Source organism: Mastigoproctus giganteus, chromosome 9, assembly GCF_048544385.1.
Source record: "Mastigoproctus giganteus isolate SK-2022 chromosome 9, ASM4854438v1, whole genome shotgun sequence".
Taxonomy (NCBI): domain Eukaryota; kingdom Metazoa; phylum Arthropoda; class Arachnida; order Uropygi; family Thelyphonidae; genus Mastigoproctus; species Mastigoproctus giganteus.
The window spans coordinates 94775203-94788351 of record NC_143583.1 but is presented as its reverse complement, the minus strand read 5'-3'; the positions used below and the strand labels follow the sequence as shown (position 1 = coordinate 94788351).

The window sequence follows — 13149 nt, the reverse complement described above, 5'->3', positions numbered from 1 at the left end:
TTGACTGACAAGGCTCTCGACATGCACTCTCATATCATGACTAGGCAAGATTGCAGACACTTTCTAATTTAATTCTCACTCTCAACGTTTTTCCAACATCACCTTGTACTTGTTAATTAAATCCTCAGAACTCCTACTCTTAATATTATTAGTGCCATTTGTGCCTTAAATGATGATATTTGCTCTACAATAATATCTACTTTTGCCCCTAGCAGACATACATTGGTCCTATTCCTATCCTTTATTCATAACATATTTCCCATTTCCCTGACAATAGAGTCACTAACAACTACTACTTCCTTTGGACCCAGCACATTCTGCCTTGTGAATTGCCTCTAGCATTGAGTTGGGTAGCTGAGAGCTTGATGGGTCCCCCCACCCCATTTTAATTGTTTTAAGGGCATTCACCCTGTTTTTCAAGCTCTTGTAAATGCACATCAGAATGCTGAGCTCACATCTAATTTCCTTGTACTGTTTGAAACAAACAGACACACGAAGGCATCCCTCTTGGCTCCATCATATCCCATTCCAAATAGGTCTGCAAACATCACTTAAGTAGTACATTTTGTTAGGCCGTGATTTGTAGGAGAACCACCTCTTAAGTTCTCTCCCTTGATCCATAGCATTCCCACTACTTTGAGCCTGTTGCTTTGCTGCTCTAGTCTGAGGCATTTCCATTTAAATTCAATTTAACTTGAAAATAATACACTAAACAGATAGATATATAAATGCAATAATACATATTATGCTATCAACTTAATGTATTGCACTATCAAGTTTACATTATATGTAATGCATTATACTCTTGGGTTCCCAGAGCTCACACCTGGGCATCAGGCAACACAGCGGTAATCTCCAAGGCAGAATGCGCTGCTCCCACAGGAGTTAGTTATTGTTGGTGACTATCGTCAGGAAGATGAGGAATATATTGTGTAAAAAGGATAGATGGAATAGGACCAGGGTATGTCTGCCAGGGGCAAAAGTTGATAACGTGAAGCATATATCATCTTTTAAGGGCATAAAGGATGATAGTGTTGTACACATTGGCACCAACAACATTAAGAGTAGGAGATCTGCAGATTTACTTAACAAGAACAGGTCAAAGTTGCAAAAAAGTCGTGAATTAGGGTTAAATTTGAAAGTGTCTGCAATTCTGCCCAGACATGATAGGACGGAGTACATGATGAGAGCCTTGTCAATCAATTCGACCCTGGAGGAATGTGCAAGGCTCAAGAGGTAGAATTTTTTTCAGCCTGGTCTGTGCTTGTTAACAGGAGAGACTGCTTCTACAGGGATGGGATACACTTAAATAGAAAGGGTGCAAGAATATTTCTGATGCTATCGAGGCAGTGTTAAGTGGGTTGGAAAACTGCTAGCTTGGGGGTATTTACAGACTAAAATGTTAAAAATAGCCACAGGCAGAGGTGAAGATTATTCTTGCACTACTTCTATTAGAATAAGCAGCCTGGAGCGAGGGGGTGCTGGGGGTTTCAGGGACTAATGGCAGTCATCGTGAAACAGGTGGGTATATGGGATGTGTTAGGGTAACTAAGAATAGGTGCATCTATACTTGCATGTATACCAATGCTAGAAGTATAGTAAATAAATTTGATGAATTTCAAGTGTTGGTCAAGACATCAAACGTGCATATTGTTGGGAAAGCAGAGACGTGGTGTCACACAGATATTAGGAATGCAGATTTGGAATTTGGGGAGTACAATGTGTATAGAAAGGATAGACAGGATAGGAAAGGAGGAGGTGTTATGCTGTTAATTAAGAAAAACATAAAATCAAAAGAAGTACATCCAATTGATATAGATGAACAGTGCTGAGTCAGTTTGGTGTGAAATAAGCACTGCAAAAGCAAAAATAAGGGTAGGAGTGTGTTATAGGCCTAATGACTCGAATGACTACAATGAACAATTGTACAGAGAAATAGAGTGGCCTAGTAAATCAGAATGAATTATAATGGAGGATTTTAACTTCACAGATATTGACTGGAACTTGTGGGTTGGTCACACGCACACTAGTAAGACTTTTGTGGATTTATCGGATAATTGTTTTCTGCAGCAGCATGTTCGAGAGGCAACCAGAGAGGCTAATACTGTTGATCTGGTAATCAGCAATGATCATTAGTATATTAAGAATTTGCACGTAAAGGAACCACTAGGTGGCAGTGATCACAGTGTACTGATGTGGGATCTACTTAAAGATATAATTACCATTAGGGGTAAAGGGAAGGGTTTTTGCTTCCGTAAAGGTGACTAAAGTGGTCTCAGACAGTTTTTAAATTCTGTACTGTGGGATCAAGTGATGATGTTCAAGCATTCAAGGAATTAATCGTGGAAGTTACTAAAAATTTCATACCGATTAAGAAATATTGTTCAAGGTTTGGGCCTAAATGGTTGTCAAATGAACTAATGAGACTTGTGGCAGAGAAGAAAAATGCATGGGATGCATATAAATTATCAGACAACACAGAAGACTACGGCAGATATAAGCTAGTCTGTAATCAAGTCACAAAGGAGGCTAGGCAGGCGCAGGCAGATTACAAGAACTCTTTGGCAAAGGATGCTAAGGACAGCAAGGATTTCTTTACTTAAATAAAAAGGAAGGGGATGAATCTGATTGGTCCACTTGATATCGATGGTTCGACTGTTGATGATCCTGCTAAGATAGCAAACAAACTGAATGAGTATTTTGCATCTACATTCACACATGAGGAGTTAAGGTTTCAAAATGCCAGAAGGTTATCAAATTGTAGCAGGGTTCACACATGAGGAGTTAAGGTTTCAAAATGCCAGAAGGTTATCAAATTGTAGCAGGGTGCTTAATGATTTTGTAATAACTGAGAACAAAGTGGAGGAGAAATTGTTGAAGTTAAACATAAGAAAGGCACCTTGGGTGGATGGGATCTATCCAGTTATATTAAAGATACGGCAAAGGAAGTAAGCAAACCGTTAACCATAATTATGAGAGCATCCTTGGATTCAGGAGAGGTCCCCATGGACTGAAGATGTGCAAATGTATCCCCAATTCACAAAGGGGGATCGAAGAGGTGGCGCGAGTAATTACAGACCAGTTAGTTTAACTTCTGTTCCGGGTAAAATAATGGATTCACTGGTTAAAGATGCATTGCAGGATCATCTAGACAAGACTGCAGCAATAATTCAGACACAGCATGGGTTTGTTAAGGGAAAGTCTTGTCTGACAAATTTGATTGGGTATTATGATGTGGTTACAAAGGAACTGGATGCAAAAAATAATTTTGATATCATATACTTGGATGTCAGGAAAGCTTTTGACACTGTTGCGCATGGAAGACTACTGTACAAATTGGAGCAGAATGGTATTAAGGGTAAGTTGCTACAATGGATAAAGGGATGGTTGAGTGGTAGCAGACAGAGGGGTGGTAATCAATGGGTACTGCTCTTCGTGGACTAATGTTATTAGTGGAGTCTCACAGGGTTCGATGTTGGGTCCACTGTTGTTTTGTATATTTATCAATAATATTGATGAAGTTATATCAGGCTTAGTGTCAAAGTTTGCAGATGATACAAAGATTGGCAGGGTTGTTAATGACAGTAATGGCAGTGTGCTACTGCAACAGGATCTAGAAAATTTGGACAGATGGGTTGAGTAGTGGTAACCGAAGTTTAACATTGACAAATGCAAAGTACTGCATATGGGTAGAAGTAACCCCAGAGAAATGTACCAACTGTGTGGAATTACACTTAAGATGGTAGATAATGAAAAAGACTTGGGAGTAATTGTGCAGTCAGATATGAAGTTTTCTGAGCAATGCAGACAGGCTGCCAGGGCAGGTCATGGGGTTTTGTCAATGATATACAGAAATTTGCTAGCAGAGAAAAGGTGATTGTCCCTCTGTATAAGGCAATGGTCGGGCCATGCCTTGAGTACTGTGTACAGGTCTGGAGGCCTCATTTTAGGAAGGATGTAGATTTGCTTGAGCGTGTACAGAGAAGGGTAACAAGATTGGTGAAGGGAATGATGGGATCCTCTTACCAAGAGAGGCTTAAGTTCGCAAACTGAAGCGGCTGGAGACTGGGCACCTGCGAGGTGATCTGATTGAGGTGTATAAGGCCTTGAATGGGATGAGCATGCTGAATTCTGATGGCATTCTTCCACTTGTTCAGATCATGAACCTAAGGGAGTATAAATTCAAATTAAGGAAAGATAGATGTAGAACAGATGTGCGGAAATTTGCCTTTAGCCAGCGGGTTGTTAATTGCTGGAACAAACTTCCATCTGTCATTGTGGAAGTTGTTAGGTTAAATAAATTTAAGGAGGAACTGGACAAACATTTAGAGGGGAATTGTTTTGTAAATTTAAAAAAAAATTTTTTTTTTGGCTGATGCTGCATAAGCTCATACACTTGCTTTCTTACATCACATGTCACTACTACATGCCAACCTATATGTTAGAACCTACAAGGTACTTGTTTACCACAATTAAAAACCTACAATTCCCCTATTATGCACTATTCTACCAGTTATATGATACTAAATTTACACCAAATCATTGATACAAAAGCTCTACAAATATTAATGCCACATATTACATACTATATGATAAAGTTAAGTTATTAAACCACATATGTATTGCTATAAATTATAGTTTATAAGCCTCTTCTAATACTGATTTAACTCCTACAAAACTACATATAAACCTCATCTATATGATATCATTTATATCAATACTAAAACAATGGCAGCAAAATTCAAACTTTCTTATCGATACAATGCAATGGCAACAAAGGTTGACTGTGGTTATTTAAGCAATTACAAGGCCAAGTAAAGAACAAAAGCACCAAATTAATCAGAGAATTACAAATAATTACTATACTAATTTTAAATCAATTAATAATGTTCCACTTGGCAACTCCTGAAAAAGCTTCTAGTCCAAATACTGATGCTGCACTGCTGTTGTGCCTCACTCCCCACATATATAGGACAGCTAACATGCTTCATGATTCAGTAGAAGCATTAAATACTAAACTCTAAATTTACACCCATTCAATTAGATTTCAATTGCTTACGTTTACACGTAATGTAAACTTAAGCAAATGAAATCTTATTCTTATTTGACTTCCTTCCATCCTCTGTACTTATATTATTCAAAATTTTATTTCTACACAAATAAAATAAACAGATTTATTTCAAATTTTATTTTTAATTTACTTGTAGCATAACTGCAATCACATGTGGTTATGCTACAAGTTAATCTGAAATAAAATATTTAGTATGCACTTAATACAGAATGTAATCTTAATTATACTGCAGAGGAAACATGTCAAACTCATTTTAGCCTTGTGGACTGCAACAGCATCATTCAGGAACCATATAAGTATGCATACAGTACATACCAGTGTGACATTTTAAGGAATTAATATGGGAGGCCCATCAAGCTCTCAGCTGCCCAACTCGATGCCAGAGCTCACACTTGTGCAACACGCAACACAGTGGCAATCTCCTAAGCAGAATGCACTGGTCTCACAGGTGGTGGTTATTGTCGGTGACTCTATTGCCAGGGAAACAGGAAATGTATTGTGCAAGAAGGATGGCTGGAATAGGACCAGGGTATGTCTGCCAGGGGCAAGAGTAGATGACATTGTAGAGCAGATATCTTTTAAGGCACAGGCGCCTCCGTAGCCAGGTGGGCAGGAGCAGCAGTGCATAGCACATGCTTCTTGATTAGACCGGGGTTTGAGCCCATGGCCACCAAATATGGAGGATGCGTAAAGATCAGGGAATGACCACCGCATATCCCTGGAGCAATATGGCCTTAGTTGCTAATGCTCCTAAAAACCAAATAACAGCAACAGTTAAGAGCACAAGATATCCTTGGCACTAATGTTATTTAGAGTAGGAGATCAGAGGAATCACTAAACAACTACAGGGCAATGTTGAGAAAAAGTCAAAAGTCTGGATTGAATTTGAAAGTGCATGCAGTTCTGCAGACATGATAAGAGGGAGTACATGTTGAGAGTCTTGTCAATCAATTTGGCCCTGGAGAAAATGCAAAAGGTCATGAGATAGAATTTTTCTTAGTGTGGTCTGTGCTTGTTAACAGGAGACTATTTTTACAGGGATGGGATACACTTAAATAGAAGGGGTGCAAGAATATTTGCTGATGCTATTGAGGCAGTGATAGGTGGGCGGGAAAGCTGCTAGCTTGGGGGAGGGGGATACATAGACTAATAGATTAAACAAAGCTGCAGGCAGAGGTGAAGGTGATTCTTGTACTGCCTCTATTGAAAAATGCAGCAGCCTGGAAAGCAAGGTGTCAGGCATTGCTGTGCATCATCATGGAACAAGTGAATACATGTAAGGGCTGTGTAAGGGTAACTAAGGGTAAGAACATGTGCATATATAACTGCATTTCCCCTTGCCAGGAGCATTGTAAATAAACTTGACGAATCTGAAGTACTAATTTAATTATCAAATGCAGACGTTGCAGGGAGAGCAGAAACATGGTGTCACTCAGACATAAGTGGTGCTGAATTTGAATATGGGGAGTACAGTGTATACAGAAGGAAAAACAGGACAGGAGGGGTGAAGGGATTATCTCTTAGTTAAGAAGCATATTAAATCTAAAGCAGTGCATCCAAGCGACATGGGTGACAAGTTCAATGATGAGTCAGTTTGGTGTGACATAAGCACTGAGAAAACAAAACTGAGAGGAGGAGTGTGTTATAGCCCTAATGACTGTGATAAGTATACCAAACAACCATACAGAGAAAGAGAGTGGACCAGTAAATCAGAATATCTGATAATGGGGAAGTTTAACTTTTCACACATTGACTGGAATTTGTGGGTTGGTCACTCACACACTAGCAAGGCTTTTGTGGATTTATTAGCATTAGCATTAACATTAGCAGAGGCATATGATGCAAGAAAGCAAGCTTATTCAGCATCAGCCAAAAAAAAAAAAAAAAAAAAACACCACTCCCATTTCACCCCTCCGTTCGCTCGAAATACCTGTCCAGTTGAGCCTTAAATTTGTTTAGGCTATCATCTTCAACAACAAGTGATGGAAGTCGGTTCCACCAACCAATCACCCGCTGGCCAAAGGCAAATTTCCGCACATCTATCCGACATCCGTCCTTCCTCAATTTGAATTTATGCCCTCTGAGCTGATTATTCTGAGCAAGATGAAGAATCCCATTGGCATTGAGCATGCTCAAACCATTCAAAACCTTATACACCTCTATCAGATCACCTCGCCGGTGCCTAGTCTCCAGACTCTGTAATTTGCAAAACTTAAGCCTTTCTTTGTAAGAGCAATCCTTTTGTTCCATTCACTAATCTTGTTGCCCTTCTCTGTACCCGTTCCAGCAGCTCAACATCCTTCTTGAAATGAGGCCTCCAGACCTGTATACAGTACTCAAGATGTGGCCTAACCATTGCCTTATACAAGGGAATAATCACCTCCTTATCCCTGCTAGAAAAATTCCTGTACATCATTGACAAGACACCATGAGCTACTCTTGCAGCTCGTCTGCACTGCTCAGAGAACTTCATATCTGCCTTCACAATTACCCCCAGGTCCTTTTCATTCCCCACCACTGTCAGTGTAGTACCGCAGATTTGATAGGTTGCTCTGGGGTTACTGTTTCCCATATGTAGTACTTTACATTTGTCAATGTTAAACTTCATTTGCCACCTCTCAGCCCATCTGTTCAACCTTTCCAGATCCTGTTGCAGCAGCATAGCGTCAGTGGTGTCCTTAACAACCCTGCCAACCTTTGTATCATCTGCAAACTTGGACATTAAACTTGATATCCCATCATCAATATCATTCATAAACACCGAAAACAACAACGGACCCAACACTGAACCCTGAGGAACTCCACTAATAACATTAGTCCACGTTGAGCAGTGTCCATTGATTACCACTCTCTGTCTTCTGCCACTCAACCATCCCCTTATCCATAGCAGCAATTTGCCTCCAATGCCACACTGCTCCAATTTCTGCAGCAGTCTTCCATGTGCAACAGTATCAAAAGCCTTTCTAAGATCCAAATATATAATATCAAAGTTATTCCCTGCATCCAGTTCTTTTGTGACTACATCATAGTATCCAATCAAATTGGTCAGGCAAGACCTGCCCTTAACAAAACCATGCTGCGTCTGAGCTATAACTGAATGCTTGTCTAGATGATCCTGCAGTGCTTCTTTAACCAGTGCCTCCATTAATTTTCCTGGAACAGAAGTTAAACTAACAGGTCTATAATTACTTGTCAGCCTTTGATCCTCCTTTGTGAATTGGGGTTACATTTGCACATCTCCAGTCTATGGGTACCTCCCCTGAGTCCAAGGAAGCTCTCATAATTATGGCTAGGGGTTTGCTTACTTCCTTTGCTGCCTCCTTTAATATAACTGGATAGATCCCATCCACTCGAGGTGCCTTTTTTATGTTTATCCTCAACAATCTCTCCTCCACTTTCCTCTCAGTTATTACGAAATCATCCAGCTCACTGCCAATGTTACTTTACCTACATCATTCTCCTTCCTGAATAACTCCTCATGCGTGAATGTAGATGCAAAATACTCGTTTAGATTGTTAGCCACCTGAGCAGGATCCTCAACTGTTGAACCATCAATATCCAGTGGACCAATCTGATTCATCCCTTTCCTTCTTGAGTTTAAATAGGTAAAGAACTCTTTGCATCCTTTGCCAAAGATTTCTCGTAATCTGCCTTCGCCTGCCCAACCTCCTTTGTAACTTGGATACAGATCAACTTGTATCTATCATAGGCTTCTGTGTCACCCATTAATTTGTATATATCCCATGCATTTTTCTTCTCTGCCACATGTCTCATCAGTTCATCTGACAACCATTTAGGCCTAAACCTTGAACAATATTTCTTAGTTGGTATGTAAAGCCTGGTAGCCTCCAAGATTAGTTCCTTGAATGCTTCCCATTTTGAGTTTGCTGTTGGTAACATCATCAGTTGGTCCCACCGTATAGAATTTAAATACTGTCTCAGACCATCATCGTCACCTTTACGAAAACAAAAACCCTTCCCTTTACCTCTGATGGTAGTTACCTCCTTGAGTAAATCCCACTTCAACACACTGTGATCACTGCCACCTAGTGGTTCATTTATCTGCAGATTCTTAATGCATGAAGAATCGCTACTTATAATCAGATCAAGAGTATTGCTCCCTCTTGTTGCCTCTCGAACATGCTGATGTAGAAAACAATCATCCAATAAATCCACAAAAGCCTTGCTAGTGTGCGAGTGACCAACCCACAAATTCCAGTCAATATCTGGGAAATTAAAATCCCCCATTATAAGACTCTCTGATTTACTGGCCCACTCTATTTCCCTGTACAATATCTTATTATACTCATCAGAGTCATTAGGCCTATAGCACACTCCTACTCTCAATTTTGATTTCCCTATGCTTATATCACACCAAACTGACTCGACACTGCCCTGTCCATCGATGTCGACTGGCTTCACTTCCTTGGACTTTATGTGTTTCTTAACTAATAGCATAATCCCTCCTCCCCTCCTGTCCTGTCTATCCTTTCTATACACATTGTATTCCCCAAATTCCAGTTCCGCATTCCTTATATCTGTGTGACACCACGTCTCTGATATCCCAACAATATCTGCCTTTGATGTTTTGAGCAATACCTCAAATTCATCAAATTTATTTACCAAACTCCTAGCATTTGTGTACACGCAGGTATACATGCACCTGTTTCTATTCTTGGCTACCCTAACACAACCCATGTGTTTACTTGTACCGCAATGACTCCCAGCAGTCTCTGAAATATCCTGCATCTTGTTTTTCAGGCTTCTGCTCATTTCAATAGAAGCAGTGCAAGAATCACTTCCACCTCTGCCAGTGGCTACTGTTAATCTATTAGTCCTTGTATCCCCCCCCAACTAGCAGTTTTCCGACCCACCTAACTCTGCCTCGACAGCATCAGCAAAAATTCTTGCACCCTTTCTATTTATGTGTATCCCATCCCTGTAGAAGCAATCTCTCCTGTTAACAAGTACAGTCCAGGCTGAAAAAAATTCTACCCCTTGAGCCTTGCATAATCCCTCCAGGGCCGAATTGATCGACAAGGCTCTCATCATATACTCCCTCCTATCATGTCTGGGCAGAATTGCAGACACTTTCAAATTCAACCCTAATTCACGGCTTTTTTTCAACAGTGACCTGTACTTGCTAAGTAATTCCGCCGGATGACTGTTTTCTACAGCAGCATGTTAGAAAGGCAACAAGAGGAAGCAATAATCTTGATCTGGTTATCAGCAGTGACTGTACATGCACTAAGAATCTGCAGGTAAAAGACCCACTGAGTGGCAGCGATCACAGTGTACTAATGAGGAATTGAATTAAAAACATAACTATTGTCAAGGGTAAATGGAAAGGTATTTGCTTTTGTAAGGGCAACTACAGTGTTCTCAGTTTTTAAATTGTATGCAGTGGGACCAACTGATGAGGTTACCATCGAAAAATTCTAAATGGGATGCATTTAGGGAAGTAGTCATTGAAGCTACTAGGCTTTTTATGATTGATATGCATCTTGGAGAATGCACACCAATCATACTGCTATGATTAAAGTCAGCAGAAAAGAAGCATTTTTGGTTAAATTTACCACATTAAGTAAACAAACTTTAAAATGCTGATTTTCACCCAACATATGTTCCATTAACCCATCTGCACTTGCACAATATTGGATGCTAGTTTCTCTTCAAAAATAGTTTTGATTAGTACTTTCAAAGTGAAATCCCAGGATACCAGGAATAAAATGGATCTTTCATTTCTCAGAAAATTAATTTGCTCATTCCAGGGTAATTCTTTATGTAATACTAAAAATTTCAAATGACATTTTTTATACATTTCTTTATTTTGTATCAATCAATCTCAAAGTGATCAGATCAATCTCAAAATGAGTTACACGGGTGAGTTCTTGACAACAGCAACCCAGCTGAGAGATTGAATAGTGCCATTAAAAAAGGAATCAGCAAAGGACAATTGGCAATTTGCCCAAACTACACGTGCGATATAAGAAAATATTGCTGAAGAAATGTAAGAAATTTAAAAATAATTTCTTAAATTACTGTTTCTGAATAAACTAGTAAATACATGAATAATCTAAACCTCCTGCTCGATGCACTCTTAGTTATCCCCATTCTCTATTTCAATCAAAGTGGAGAGGGTCCTCATTGCTCCTTATTGATAATGAAACTGCTATTTAATGAGTAATCATAGGGTAGACATTTTATGTTTTCTGAAAAACTATTATAAGTCAACAAATAAGAGTTAAAATTAATAAATTTTTATTATATATCTTTTATCATCTTCATGATGCACTTATGAGAAGTATAGATTTCTCATTACATTTGTTTTCTTTTTTGTTGTCACATAAATTCTAACTAATAAATTTTAATAGGGGCTGGTTGTCTTAGATTGTCACTATTACATCACCATAAAAAATACAGGTGTGTGTATGCCATTGTTAACTAATGTGTTAGTATATCAGCTGCCACAAAAACAGTTATAATGCAGTTAGAACCTCCACTTGTCACTGGATACTTGTAACATAAAAAGAAACTTTTCTTCTTTTTTATGTGTTCAATTTATTGAGTAAATTAAATCAACAAATTACATTTAATTTACTTAATAAATAATGATTTAATAAATAAAATCACTATTCATTATGTACCAAAGTATGCAGATCAAAATCAATATTTATTTATTAAATATTGATAGTGATCTACATTTTTTTTTTTTTTTTTCCCAGCATCTCAGTAATGTAGATAATTTAAACTGAATCTCAGGATCCAAGGATTGCTTAAATTAGAACTCTGGTGTAAGAGGAGGGCTGAAAATAAAAAAAAATAAATAATAAAAAAACTAGGAAATGACAAGCTCTGATTCTGATTTCTAAATATGTGTCCTACTTTTCTTCTTTCACTAAATGTAGAATACAACCAGTACACTATTATAATTGACTGACCACAAAAAAAAAAAAGAAAAAATTATGGTCTAAACACTGAATTATATACATATTTTTTTATATTCACATAAAAATATATCTTCAATGATAAAAAAATTCTCACACTCAAACTTACCAGTGTCTGCTGCAAGTTACCTAAGCATCGATGAGAATTCCCTAATCCACGATATGCCCTTTCCTGATCACGTGGAGATTGTCCTTTCAAAGCAACAGCAAGATACTGTTCATGACATTTCACAGCTTCTTCGAAGTCTCCCAGGGCATCATAGCAATCTCCTAAATTACCATAGGCTCTTCCTTTATCCACAAGCGCTGTATTGCTTCCCAACTAAATAAAGAAATTAATTATCATAAAACTCATAATAAAAATTATTTATATTCCCAGGAGTGACAGAAAAAAATTTTAAGTCATGCCTGAGAATATTAAGTCCCAAACCTATTCAGAAGCTACAAATAAAGTTACTTTTATATGGATACAATACTCATCTTGAGAAATAACACAGTTCATCATGTTTTAAAACAGTGCAATTTTATTCTACAAAGTTGTTTTTTTGTTGTTGTTTTTTTTCATCCATTCAGTTGCAGCTGACTTTCAGAGTCTTTATGAGCAAGTTGCCTTCAAGTCCTTCATGCTCATGCCAGTGTTGAGCCAGTGTGTTCTTTGCCAACTTCTTCTCCTTGTTCCACAGATCTTTCCTAGCATTATCAGTTTATTCTTGAGCTCGCTTATAAAGTTTTCCAGTGAAATATACTGGAGTAGGTCACCGTGTCTTTCTCCAGTGATGGCGCTCTGGGCAATCCGGCAAGAGTTGGTCGGGTTGGGCCTAGAGGGTTCCTTTTGGAATACATCCGAAGGAATTTGACACCTATATTGCTCTATGGTTCGGTAATCTGGTCAGGGGCCTCATCTAATCAACTAAACAGATTTCTTAGGGTTGAAAAAAATTGGAGCATTTTTCCGAAAAAGCAAGAAGGAAAATGGGTGATTTTAAAAAGGAGGCTTTTTAAACTTCACACTCTAGGAATTAAATTTCATTAATAACACAGATATTTATATTAAAATACAGCCACAGGATTGTTTATCAGTACAGCATTCTTTCAAACATTAGCTTACTTAAAATTTTTCTATGTGGATTT

The 13149-nt window shown here is 38.4% G+C and overlaps 1 protein-coding gene across 1 annotated transcript in view; it reads right to left on the bottom strand.

The window, feature by feature from the left end:
• The window catches only part of LOC150080557 (tetratricopeptide repeat protein 28), a 305395-nt gene that overhangs the window by 93603 nt on the left and 198643 nt on the right, over positions 1 to 13149 (bottom strand). The window contains exon 12 of the mRNA XM_090380734.1: positions 12128 to 12340. Within this exon, the coding sequence (XP_090236860.1) occupies positions 12128 to 12340 (213 nt within the window). The remainder of the gene's footprint in view (positions 1 to 12127; positions 12341 to 13149) is intronic.